General features: G+C 47.4%; 1 protein-coding gene across 1 annotated transcript in view; it reads left to right on the forward strand.

Moving 5' to 3' along the window:
• The window catches only part of ALPK2 (alpha kinase 2), a 123,711-nt gene that overhangs the window by 45,443 nt on the left and 64,113 nt on the right, over positions 1-14,155 (forward strand). Inside the window, exon 5 of the mRNA XM_039230535.1 lies at positions 893-2,627. Within this exon, the coding sequence (XP_039086466.1) occupies positions 893-2,627 (1,735 nt within the window). The remainder of the gene's footprint in view (positions 1-892; positions 2,628-14,155) is intronic.

The raw sequence follows: 14,155 nt of genomic DNA on the forward strand, positions 1-14,155 counted from the left end.
AATGCTCATTCATTTCTACACCGGAGAATGCAGAGTGAGGCCAGCAATGTTACAGCTACACTGAGATCGAATGAGATCAATGTGTGCAAATTATGAAGCCTGTGTAACACGCTTTTACGGGGACCGCAGAACCTGGAGAAAGGCCCTAGTGGGAGAGGTCATCAAAACCTGCTGAGTCCAAGGCTCATTGGAGCTCCAAGTCAGGAAAGGGAGGGCGCACAGGAGCGCTGTCCCTCCTGGAGCAGGGAGAGCTGGCTCCGCCTGATCTAGGAGTCAGTTCTTTTCCCTGCTGGGCCAATGCCAAGCACCTGGCTTGGTCCGTGTAGGTCATGATGGCACATGGACATGGGCTTCGGGCCAGAGGGGTTCACGGGTACCGTCCTTCCTACACATAACCCCAGTGTGGTGCCTGTATAGCCTTCTGGCAAGAACCATGCCTTCTTAGCCTGGTCTTAAAAACAGTTACTGCTTATGCCATCCTGCTGCCTGAGGTCAACAAATTCTTCGTTACTTGTAGACAGTGTCTCACTCCAGAAAATGATCCTTTTTCAAATTCCCATAGCATAAAAAGGACTTAAAAGAAAAGCAGAGAAGGAGAAACTAGAATATAAGATATTTCCCCATTCGTCTGCGTAATTCTCAGCATTTTTCAAGTTGGGGTAAGACTGGGGCAAGTTTTAAGGGAACATGCCGAGCTTCCTGGATTCTCAGCTTGAGGGCAGCAGGGGCTCAGAAGCTGCTGGTCTCAGACCAGCAGCCCCTTTCCAGGGAGACCACAGATCTCCTTGAGCGTGCGGCAGAAACTATGGTCATTTTCTGTGCCACGTTTGAGGAACATTGGCATGCCCGTCCCAACACGGCCAACTTACCAAGTGTGTTCTCTTCATCCTAGCTGTACCCCAGGCGACGCCGCCGTTTACCAGATCTCTGCTAAAAACTGTTCTGGAATGATCTGCTGTTCTGCTTCCATTGAAGTCAAGTGCTCGGCAGAGAACCCACAGCCCTCTCCTGGCCCAAAAGATGGCAGGGACCCAGGTCAGAAACATGCAACAGAGTCAAGCATTCAGGAAAGAACAAACCAGCTTGATGAGCATGAACATCCTCAAAGGGGTGAAGAAAGTGTCTCCTCAGGTAGTACCGTGTCTGCTGACCGCCCCTCCTCCAAATTCGGCTGCTTATGCTCACCCCAGCTGTTGGCCAATAATGACACTGGTGGAGCCAGTTCTGAAAATCCCTTGGATGTTAAAGGAGCAAGGCACACCGAAGAGGCTTGTGATCTGGATAGCACAGAGGAAGTGGCAGATGGGTGGCTTTCCTCTAAATCAAGTAAGACTCCTGATCAGCAACATGTGTATTGCCACAGGACGGTGCATTGCAAAGGATCGAAGCCAGTGGATGGTGCCTTAAACAGCAATGGCCCTAATGAGGACGTCATACACTCTGGTCATCTGAACCCCAGAGTGCAGAAATACATTAGCATCAGCCTCCCGCTGTCAGAGGGCACCGCATCCATTCTTCCAGGTGGCGGGGCCACGACCAACCAGCAAGTCGGCTCACAGGTGTCCAGTGAAGACTCTGACAGTGACTATGAACTTTGCCCAGAGATAACCCTAACCTGCACCGAGGAGTTTTCAGATGATGACCTAGAGTATCTGGAATGTTCTGACATTATGACGGATTACTCTAATGCAGTTTGGCAGAGGAACCTGCAGGGGACTGGGCAGGTTTTTTTATTAGAAAGCAATGACGAAGAGATGGAATTCAGTTCATGTTGCCTGGGTGGGTGTGAGCATTTCCTCAGTGAAATGGGTTGTGGGCCTCGGGTGTCAGATGACGTGGGGCCCATGGATGCCACCACTGGCTTCTGTGGTAATCACTCACAACCCCAAGAAGTAGGGGTGAGGAGCAGCCAAGCCTCCACCCACAGTCCCTCATCCCTGCGAAAGGGGATGATTCTGACTTTGGGGCCTCACCAGGATGTCACAGCCACGGTGACAGACCAGGCGAGAGATAAACTACCCCCTGCTTCTGAGGCTGCTGAAAATGATTATCCCGGAATTCGGAGAGAAACCAGAGACAGCCACCCGGCAGGAGAGGAATTCACCAGTGACAATCTGCTAACCATGGATAAAGCAGTGACAGAGACGGCGATGAAGCACTTGTCTGGTGAGCTAGAAAAGTCGGGGGCGGACCAGTGGTTGGAGACAGCGGCCGAGGAAAAGGTAGCGGTCGGGGCTTCACTGAGCAAGAGGGGCTCCAAGGTACCTGCCAGTGCGAGGCGGCCAGGAACTAAAGGAAACCCCAAGAAGCCGAGCCCCGCCGTGAAAGAAAGCGCAACCAAAGGTACCCGTAATCTCCTCTATCCCAAAGAGCCTGTTAAGCACCCATTAACCCAGAGTGATAAAAGAGACGGTCCTTGTGCCAAAGCAGAAGCTGTCGATTGGAATTCCCAGTTCCGTGCAGGAGAATGTGCTCTTCCAGCCCAAGCGGAGCAAGAAGCAAAAACCCTGCAGGTTGCCCTGGGCTCACCCCCTCAAGGAGGGAGCTCAAGCTTTGAGGGAGAAGGGGTGTTGGTCAATCACCTATTTGAAATAAGCGGGGTTCCAGACTGCAGTGCTCATCCTCAGGTAAGACTCCTCTTTTTAAAAGTCACTAGATGAAAGGTATCTGCGCATGCGTGCACGAGTGCATATGTGTGTGTGCGTGTGCGTGTGTGTGTTTCTCTTCATTTCATCTTGATGATCACTCTACCACAATGGAAACCCAAAGAAGTCTCCCAGTGCCGTTAGGGTACTTGTGAATGACAGCTGCTGCTGGTAAGAAGGAAATCTGGTTTTGAAAAAAGGCCCAAATAAACCCTAAGCCATCCTAATTATAGCAAAAGACAGATAGGAGTAAGAGGCACTAATGGGATTCTGGACAGCTGGAAAAAGAAATTTGATATTTTGTCTACTGCATGTGTTTTACCAGGCAGTGTCCCTATTCAGAAAGTTCTGCAAGCAAATGTTTTGGGTGTAGACTTTAAAAGGGAAAAAAAAACTCACTTGAGTCAGTTTTCAGGAGCACTTTGAAAACGGGAAGTGATAGTTGGAATCAGAATTCATAGTAAAATCAGAGATTTCGGTGGTCTAAATGATTTGTAGGAATCGCTTAGTGGTGCGGGGGTAAGTTGGTTTTGTGTGCCCAAAAATCAAAGTAGATTTTTGAACGAACATTTGTTTTGTTTTTCGTAGATCACAAATACAAAAGAGTCTAAGAAAATGCTGCCAGGAAGAAAATTTGTTTCACTGTTACTGATTGGGGTGTGTATTAGAAAGAGATGGAATTAAATTCATGGGAATAATTAATGCACAAAAGACATTGTGCTTGATATAAGAATTTATTTTATTTTTAATTTGAAAGAGTTCCAAGTGGGCTTTGAGTTGATGCAATACTGTGGCCAAGATTTTATTTTTGTAAATAACTACCTAAGAAAAGTTATTAATCAGTTATTTTTACTATACTATTTTACTATGTTCTCCTTTCTCCCAACTTCAGAGTTTAGGAACCTAGTATTGTTTTTATAGGTCAGACATACTCCAAAGAAAGTGAAATATTCCCAAATGCATTCGAAGTTACTCAACTCTGTCTGTGAAAAAGTAAACAGGTAATACATTGGTTTCTAAGGACCTAGTCCTAAAATAGCCAACCAAAAAATTTCCAGATCTGAGGGAGCTTTTCACTGAGCAAATTGTTCTGCCCCACTGACCAAACTCTGCCACATAAAAGTCACATTTATTCTTTACTTTTTGCAGGAGAGCCAGCTTTATCCTATTTGGCTATTTAAAAAAAATTTTTTTAATATTTATTTATTTTTGAGACAGAGACAGACAGAGCATGAGCAGGGGAGGGACAGGGAGACACAGAATCTGAAGCAGGCTCCAGGCTCTGAGCTGTCAGCACAGAGCCCGATACAGGGCTCGAACCCACGACCCGTGAGATCATGCCCTGAGCTGAAGTCAGAGGCTTACCCGGCTGAGCCACGCAGGTGCCCCCTCCTATTTGGTTGTTTAACATACCACTGGGGTGATCGCACACCAACGAGCACAGATGCATGCCTAGGATAAGGTTGTGGACGTGGTTTAGCCAAATACTAATATAAAATTCGGTTGCAGTGTTAATTTTTTCATGTCAGTAAACATAACATTTCCTTTTCTAGTCATCAGATGCTCTTCCTGGCTCAGATGAGTACCTTTTTATAATTGCTCACCCACATGGAGCATTTCATTGGTCAAATTACCTTAATTATTAAAGGCTCGGGGGAGGGGGAGGGGGTAAAGTGGCCCAGAGGAGCAGGTGGAGGGGAAGAAGCAAGTGACAATGTTGTTTTTAGACCCCTCACTGCGGGAGGCACGTTCTAGCTTCCTCACCTGCCAACAGTGAGGGAGCCTAAGGAAGGAGCGCCCTTTGTCATCCTCGGCTCGTGCCCCTAACTGAATCCCGAGACTGAGAGTCTTGGTGACAGCAAGCTGAACGCAGCTAAATAGAACGGTCCCCATCTCAGGGACCATGGTCAAAGGTCTCATGCACATTCTTGTCACCATCAAAGTTCTTGTGGGACCCTTGCTTAGACACTCACACGCATTCACCTCTCCTGCCGGCTCAAAGTCCCAGGTGTGCTCTGTGTTTTGGGGCGTGACTAAAGCAGAGACCACAGACCCCTACACGTGACGTTTTAGAAAGCTTGCCTTGTGCAGGTGGATGGGCTCTTCTCACTCTGCTGTGCTCAGTAGCAGAGCCAGCCTCTCGCTCACGGGCAGCCAGAAAGGTGAATGGAAGTTGTGTATTCAAGAGCACTTCTGTGCAGCCCGGAGTTAGAAATAGGACCGGGGCTCCTGGGTGGCTCAGTTCGGTTAAGGCTCCTACTACAGCTCAGGTCATGATCTCACGGGTCGTGGGTTCGAGCTCTGTGTCGGGCTCTGTGCTGACAGTAAGGAGCCTGCTTGAGATTCTCTTCCCCTCTCTCTGCCCCTTCTCCAGTCTCTCTCTCTCTCTCTTTCTCTTTTCTCTTAAAAATAAATAATTAAGGGCATCAGGGTGGCTCAGTCAATTAAGGCCCAACTTTGGCTCAAGACACCCAATCATGGGTTTGAGCCCCATGTCGGGCTCTGTGCTGGCAGCTCAGAGCCTAGAGCCTGCTTCGGATTCTGTGTCTTCCCCTCTCTCTGTTCTGTCTTCCCCTCTCTCTCTCTGCCCCTCCCCCACTTATGCTCTGTCTATACGTCTCTCTCTCTCAAAAATAAATAAACATTACAATAAGTAAATACATAGATAAACATTTAAAAAAAAGAAACAAATAGTACCTTTGTACATCTGAGGCATTTATTTTCCCTTACCGAAAAGTGGGGAAATACCACAGGGACAGTGGCAGAGGGGGGCGGCATTCTTTGACCCGTGCAAAAAGTTACTGTCTCACTCTAGAAGATGTCTGTGTTTCTTCCATGCAAATACAACATAGCCAAATTTACAGCAAAGGACTGAATATCATTATAAATGCGACGCAAAAGCATGAGAAGGTCACTAGGAGCTAAATAAAACTTTTTAAAATACAGCTAAACCAATTGGTGAATCTTTCTAGAACTAAGACAAAAAAACATGTTAAATATGTATTCTCAGATGCCTGAGGCTTTTTGGAACTTACAGTTTGAAATGTTAAAAATCCTTGCTTGCAGGTAATATTAATAAGTCTGCCCACTCTTGACTCGTCAGATTCACTTACCTCGAGGGGTCTTTTTTTTTTTGTAGACACAGTGACCATCAGCTTATCATTTAGTAGCATGTCTTCATCTGCATATTGCTTTTAGCACTCCGAGGAAAATCCCAGACCTGTAAATCTGCTGCATTCTAAGAACAAGGCTATCTTGTAGAATATCTCCTGCCTAAACACGCGGACTTATTTCCTGTCTTCCTCTCCTGCTTTTACATCACAAGGCCATCTTGTTCCACTTTGTCTTGAAGTAGTTTTTACCCAGGCTAGGATTGGAAAGCCCCCAGTTTCTCTACAGTTATGGAAGATTCCGGAGTTAATCCCAGTTTGGGAGTGGAAAGCAGAGAGGGTACCCCGGGCTAACTTGAATCGTCTTCAAGGCTCACACTGCCAATCCTTCACCTTGGTTTTGCTTTTGCTTTTATGACCCGGCTCAGAGGCCAGTTCTGAGGACCCGCCCGTCTTAAGTTTCCTGGGAGCCACCCTGCGTGAGATCGCCCTCGCTCTTAAATCAGAAGTGCTGTGTCCGTCCTTCTGCATCGCTGTCCAGCTTTCACGCTAGACAGATTTGCATTTCTCTTTGGGGCTATGGGATCTCAAGAGTACAGAATGAAAGGGTCATCTTAGGTTTTGAGAGTTAAGAATCTTCCTGATCAGGAATTAGCACCAACCACACAAGGGGGTGAGCTCCGTGGTGGCAGGGAGTTTGGTGGCTGTGTTTTGTTCACTTATCTCTCCAAGTCCTGGGAATAGTGCTGACCACACAGTAGGCACTCAATAAGTGAAAGAATAAGCAGTCATACGGGACTAGGTTTCATTCCATTCATTCCATAATGGTCCTTGATCTCAACCACATCATGGCCTTTGGTGTTATAAGTGCCTTCTTTGGTTTCCTTCACATACCGATTTCCCGCTACCAGATGGCTTCCCATTGCTCTTTGGGCCCTGGGAATGGATTATTTTGTACTAAACGCCCTGCCCCCCTTGTGAATGCTGGAGGTTCACATATAACCTTGGCATCATCAGTGCCTTGTTAGCTTTTACAGATTGCTGATGAGATCCAGGGAGGCCGTACCATATCTCCCAAGCATTCAAGACCCTCTGCCACATTGCTCCCATCCACCTCTGAGAGGTGAGGCAGACAAACGCACCCGTTTCTACATCTGGAAAATGAAGCATTCTCTCGGACATGTAGCGTTTCTTCTGTTCTCTCGCCTGGAAGTAGCTGTACTTGGCTTGTTGCCAGCTCAGCTCCTCTCATCTCTCAAGGCCAAGATCCTGCAAAGTGCTTCAGGTTGCCTTCCCCACCCCCACCCCAAAACACAGTCCTCATCCCTAACTGTGGGGATCCTTCCAGAGAAACACAACATCCTTGTCCGAATACTCTGTGGAGGGTAGTGGGCTCTGGACCTGGATTTGGGTCCTGTGCTTCTGCTTTCTGACTCCATGACCTTGGGGAAAACTACTGAAGCTCTCCCGGCCCCAGTTTCCTCATCCAAAACAGAAATAATAATAGCAATAATAATAATAGTGCCTCATCGAGTGTCACGAAGATTAAAGTCTTGCGTGTAAAAGGCTTATCACAGTACCTATTATGCTGTTAGCATTTAATGACTATTATCATTTTTATTTTGTTTATTATTTACCTTTTTTTAAAAAAACTATTTTGTTTTTAAGTAATCTCTGCATCCAATGTGGGGCTCAAACTCACAAACCCAAGATCAAGAGTCATATGTTCTACCAACTGAACCAGCCGGGTGCCCCTATTATTTACCTTCTTAATACGTACGTCCTTTCTGCCCATATTAAAAGCAATTTAAGGGCTGGTTGTAAGTGATTTTATACCTTTTTTAAAAACATGTATTTATTTTTGAGAGAGAGAGAGCAAGTGTGTAAGTGGGGAGGGGCAGAGAGAGAGAGACAGAGGATCTGAAGCCAACTCTGGGCTGACAGCAGAGAGCTCAATGAGGGGCTCGAACCCACAAACTGTGAGATCATGACCTGTGACAACATTGGACACTTAACCCACTCAGCCACCCAGGTGCCCCTATACCTTCTTTCATTGAAATCTTCATTGAGATCACTGTACATGCACACACAGTTGTAAGAAACGACATGGAGAGAAGGCTATATGTACCCTTTGCCCAGGTTCCCCCTGATGGTAACATTTTGTAAAACTGTAGCACAATATCACAACTAAGATATTGATAATATTGATATCGATACCGGCTAGTGAGCTTATTCAGATTTTCTCAGTTTTACTTGTGTGTGAGTGTATTTCAAGACGATCTGTTGAAATTTATCACTTGCGTGGGCCACTGTGCTAAACTGTGTTAGGAAACTTCATGCTCGTCTGGGTTCAGCCCAGTAGCTAGACAGGTGGTGCTGTAATGACAGTACATGACAGCTGGAAATGTGCGTGGCTGTCCCCTGATAGGCAGGACACGTAAATCTCCAATAATTTTTTTTTTAGCCTAGGAAAATATCAGCAGATAATCTAAACCTTCTTGTGATGTAATTTTCATACCTGGGATAGAGAGACGGGATTTAAATTCATCTGCATAATAAAATGCATCCCCCCCCCCAATAACATCTGTTAAAACAGACTCCAGAGAGCTGATAGGCCAGCTGTCTGCTGATGGTAGGAAGGGCAGAAGTTTATAATTGTTCATCTCTTAGCCCAGGGCAGTCAGGTCTCCTGTCAACACGACCTCACGGCTGACCCAGCAAGTAACACAAACATTTATTTGCTTTGTTTTTAACGCTTATTTAATTTTGAGAGACAGAGTCAGAGCACGAGCAGGGGAGGGGCAGAGAGAGTGGGAGACAGAATCTGAAGCAGGCTCCAGGCTCCAAGCTGTCGGCACGGAGCCCAATGCAGGGCTCGAACCCACCAACTGGGAGATCGTGACCTGAGGTGAAGTCGGACACTTAACCCACTGAGCCACCCAGGTGCCCCAAGCATTTGTTCTGTTTTTAATCACGAGGTCCACTGTGCCCATTTCTGCCCAGTACCATCACTGCCGGGCATCTGCAGGGCAAGCGAATGCCCTGCTCACTGCAGTGATTGCACTCAGTGGTTGTTAAATCATCAGTGGAAAGTCATTCATTACAGCCTGGCTACTCACAGCATAGTCTGCAGACCAGCTTGTCGGGATACCGACCGGCAGACCCTGCCCCAGCCTTGCATTTTAACCTGATTCCTGGGTGATTCAGATACACATGGAAGTTCCAGGAGCCCTGGTCTACAGAGAGGAGGGCTTTCTCAGAAAAAGCCCCAGGGTGCCTGGGTGGCTCAGTTGGTTGTCTCTGACTCTTGATTTCCGCTCAGGTCACCATCTCACCATTTCTGAGTTCGAGCCGCACGTCAGAGCCTGCTTGGACTTTCCTCTCTCTCCCTCTGTGCCCCTCGCCTGCTCCCGCTCTCTATCTCAAAATAAATAAATAAACTTAAAAAGAAAAGAAAGGCCCTAAAGCAGTGGTCTGGCTGGCTGACTACACATGGAATCGCCTGGGACCTTAAAACATTCTGATTCTTGAGTTCGGGCCCCGGAGATTCTGATGCAATTTGGTCTGGGTGTGGCTTGGGCACTGAGAGTTTTAAAAGCTCCCAGGTGATTCTCGGTGCTGCCAAATTGCAGACTCTGCTGTGCTTTGGACCATCCCTGCTATTTTCTAGAAGTACAGGTGCCTAAGCTCCGCCCCCGGAAGTCCCGAGCCGGGTGAGTCTGGCGTAGTCGGGCTCAGGCTTGTAGACTTGGAAGTGTCAGCACGATGGAGGGTTCCGGGCTGAAGGCCCGCAGAGCGGAGCCGCAGGGAGCTCGAGGCTTGACCCCTCAAGAAAGCAGGCGCGCAGGGGTTTCTGCAGCCCTTTGCCCCCTACTTCCCCCGTCTCCGCTGAAGAACCAAGCACCAGGTTATCCAGTACTGCTTTTCAAACAGCAGTGGGCATTTAGCACACGTAGTATGCCGCCGCTCTAAGTGCCTTCCTGAAATCCCTCGTATTCTGCAGAATCACACACTTTAATGGTCAGGGCTTCTGAGAAAAATGGCACACCCTGCAGGGCACTTCATAAACAGGTCGTTTTAAAACCAGAGACAAAAGCAAAAAAAAAACCAAAAACAACCAAAAGTGCTTTTGAACCAGGAAGTTCCCTTGGGCCGTCCAGGGAGGCAGCTCAGGGTGGCTAACGGTTGCCATGGCACGTATGAAAAATACACAGGAAAACCGAGTGGAAGTGCTGCAGCCCGCAGGTAGGCAGGTCAGAGGGTGCTGCGGCTGCTGCGGGGCCGGGCCTGGGGGTGGGGGAGGGGTGGGGAGCTGAACCCGAGTGTGGGGGGGGGAGCTGATCCTGGCGGGGGGAGGAGCTCGGCCTGGGGGTGCACCTGTCCTCAAACACACAGGCCTAGAGTGCACGTCTCAGGAGAGAGGAACTACGGGACGAGCCTCATTTTTTATTTTATGCAAATAGGCCTCTAGAGAGTCTCTGCTGCCAGTGCAAAAATGGAGTTGAAGACTCTTCCCTCTCCTGCCCAAGGTTCTGTACTTTCCTGCAGCCATTCCGGGCCCCTTGGCCTAGGAGGAAATCCCATGTGACTGCATCTGTGTTGTACTGACATCATTCCCGACTAACCCATCTCAGACAGATAACTCATTATAGATCCCGTGCTCAAGGACCCCCGGGGTTAAGGCCTCCTCCTTCTCAGGGGCTCAGAGCGGTGCAAAGTGAGGGCCTGGATTATTTGCATTGGAATCATTCGCTACAGTGCATGTTTAAAAATACAGATCTCTAGGGGCGCCTGGGCGGCTCTGAGTCCATGCAGCACCCGACTCTTGATTTCAGCTCAGGTTTGTGAGATCAAGCCCCACATCTGGGCTGTCAGTGCAGAGCCTGCTTGGGACTCTCTCTCTCTCTCTTTCTGCCCCTTCCCCTGTCACATTCTCCCTCCCTCTCTCTCTCTCTCAAAATAAATAAATAAAAATTTAAAAAACTACAGATCTCTAAGTTTTACCTCTGGCTTGTTGAATCCGCCCTTGTAACAAGTGCTCTGGGTAGTCCTCATGGGCAGTAAAATTCCACCCATGGGCTTACTTAGACCCAGATCCAGAGGGAATACTACCGCTTGAGGTGTTGCCGTAAAGAATCGCAGGGTTTTGGAAGCTACAGGAAGTTTGGGGCTTGTCAAGCGTAACCCCTTTGCCCTCAGAGGAAAAAAACCCTCACAATCTGGAGGATTCTCTGCTTTCCAGCAGGCTTGCTGCACACAGCGTGGGCTTCACCTGTCCTCCAGCTGAAAGAAATACAGATCCTGATTTATTGTAACTAATCCAAAACAGTTGTGCCCTCTGCAGCTGAGTTTTATTTAAGGAGTAGTTCAGGGATAGGAATTTGGGCGGCAGCAGTGGGGGCCAGAGGCAGGCGGGTCGCTTGGCGGCCTGGGTGGGACTGAGTCCTGGTAGCAGCAGATCTGTCATCACTGCCTTGGGTGGGAGCTGAGGGCTGGGGACATGCCTTGTTGGTGTGTTATGGCTGTGACAAAATGAACTTGCTTCACTGATAATGGGGTAGGAGAAATGTGGGGCTAACCAGCCATCTATCAATACAAACAATAAAGTTGTGGTTGTCCAAACTGGGTGGGAATGGCCCCAAATAGATCAGTAGATAAACCAAACTGAGTAGAGAATACAGAGTCAGACCCGAGAATGTAGTGGAATTTGGTTTATGATGGAAAGAGCCTCTCAAGTATTAGGAACGAAACAGAATCTTCAATGCTGACACAGTTAGCCATCTATACGGAGGAAAAAAATAAGAGCGGTTCATTCCAGTGGACCCCAGATGAACTCCAGATGGATCCCAGAGTTAAATATATTTTAAAAACTCCAAAACTATAAATTACTAGAAAAAATATTGGAAACTATTTTTATGAATTTGAAAGCCATAAGATCTTCTTGGTATACAATAGGACAGGAAGGAAGGAAGGAAGGATAGAAAGAGAGAGAGAAAGAAAGGAAGAGAAAGGAGGGAGAGAAAGAAAGAGAAAAGAAATATATTTGTAGTCTCTTCTCTTGAAAAACTTGGTTTCATGAGAGACAGATCCAGCTCTTCACTGTGATCCCACTGACCCTAAATTAAACCCCCAGTCAAGTTGTTGTTCGATGCCTTTACATCGCACTGCAATTCTAGCATAAATGAGCTCTTACCTAAGACAACTGACAAAAGCTCGTGGCTTTTACATGGAAATAGCCTCTGTTCTTTCCTTCCAGCTACTTTACAATATAAGTGGGCTCCGTTCCTTTCTTCTTCAAAAACAGCGTATATATTTTAATGCTACAACTTTTCTAAATCCCTTAAGAGACTGCCCCAAATCTAGCAAGAGAACCTTTGTGTTTGATCAGTGAATGTGGAAGCTGAAAGTTAGATGCTGAAAAAAGGCCCCATGAGCATCCACGGGGCCTACACATGAGTTAATATTGTTAAAAATAGAACCGGGGCTCCTGGGTGGCTCCAACAGTTGAACCTCCAACTCCTGATTTTGGCTCAGGGCATGATCTCCCAGTTCATGGGATTGAGCCCCATGTTGGGCTCCAAGCTGACAGTGCTGAGCCTGCTTGAGTTTCTCTCTCTCTCTCTCTCTCTCTCAAAATGAATAAACATTTAAAAAATAAAAATAGAAGCAATAAATATGAATGAAATCCCCTTTCTTATCATTTTCCTAGAATCCTACATTGTGAGATTGTATTATGTGAGAGGTCAGATTTCCCCAGGAGGAGAGCTAACAGTAAACAAGGTGTCATGATTACTGAACATTTGTGCTCCGTCCCCCACATTCGGATGTTAAAGCCCTAACACTCAGAGTGGTGGTATTTAGAGGTGGGGCCTTTAGGAGGTGATTGGGTTTAGACAAGATGATGGGGGTGGGGGGAAGCCCATGATAGGATTCATGTCCTCATTGGAAGAGGAAGAGAGACCACAGCTGCCTCTCTCTCCCTCCCCCTCACTGTGTGTGTCTCCTCCTCCCTTCCCTTCTCTCTCTTCCCCCTTCTCCTTCCCCTTCTCTCTCTCTAGCTCCCTGCCTCACCTTGTGTATGTGTGTGTGTGTGTGTGTGTGTGCGCGCGTGCGTGTGTGTGTGTGTCTTTCTCCTCCCTCCCTCTCTCCCTCCCCTCTCCTTCTCCCTCTGGGTCATACAAAGACACAGCCAGCAGGCGACATTTGCAAGCCAGGAAAAGAGTCCTCACTGAGAGCTGTACTGGTTCATCAGAACTAAGAGAAATACGTTTCTGTTGCTTAAGCCACCCAGGCCATGGTATTTTGTGATAACAGCCCAAACAGACCGAGACATAAGGTCAGCCTCAGACTGCAGAGCCCCAAGGGACTTGGGAGCCATTTGGTGCATGAATGTAGTAACTTACTAAAAAGCATCCCTCTGGGGGGCCCGGGGGACTCAGTCCATTGAGCGTCTGACTTCAGCTCAGGTCATGATCTCATGGTTTGTGAGTTCAAGTCCCACATCGGGCTACTGTCAGTGCAGAGCCTGCTTTGGATCCTCTGTCCTCCTCTCTCCGCCCCTCCCCTACTTGCATTCTCTCAAAAATAAATAAACATTTTTAAAAAAGGAAAAGAAAGCACCTCTAGAGTCTACACTAGCTTCCATTTGTACCTAATTTAAACCAGAGGTTAGTCTATTCACTGGGAGGCTGTAAGTTCTTATAAATGATGATTTGGGTATTTTGGTGTTCATCGCATGACGCCCATATGACACTTTAGGAAGGCGTTTTTTTTTTTTTTTCTGAAATGGAATTTTCATTTACCAAAACTAAGCAATGAGCAAGTCATACCAGGAAGCTGTGTAGTTAAAGAGCCTGAAGATGAAACTCTGTGGAGGTGCACTTTCAGATCATCACCTCAAGTTCTGTGCCAGGCCCAGAGTTCGCACAGATTGTGGGGACAAACAAGCGTTGTCATCCGTAAAAATAGGAACCATTCACAGAGTGTTTGTATGTTCCATGCACTACGTTAGTGTCCTACATTTGGTGATCCCCAGAATAAAAGTGACATGGGCCACCAAGCTCAAAGAGGTTGATTAACATGCCCATGGTGCATCTATTTTAAGTGCCAAGATTGGAATTCACATTCCCTGTGGAAATCAGGTCAGCACAGAACAAATTGAGGCTGAAGGTTCTGAGGGAGAGGAGAGCCAGAATCATCTGGGTTAAAGATCGACTTCAACATCCCAATGGTTTATGGAATCATCTGGTTGTCCCCGAGGCAGCGGCAGAGGATGCCCGGGCCCCAGCACTACTTAGTCACCTGGGTTTACCTGCAGCTGCAGGTAAAAACAGCTTCCAGCACCCACAGCTCCCTACCGCCTTCCTTTGTGGCCTGGGAGGGGGTTCAGCCACACATGAC

This window comes from Hyaena hyaena, unplaced genomic scaffold, assembly GCF_003009895.1.
Source record: "Hyaena hyaena isolate Hyena2069 unplaced genomic scaffold, ASM300989v1 scaffold_47, whole genome shotgun sequence".
NCBI lineage: Eukaryota > Metazoa > Chordata > Mammalia > Carnivora > Hyaenidae > Hyaena > Hyaena hyaena.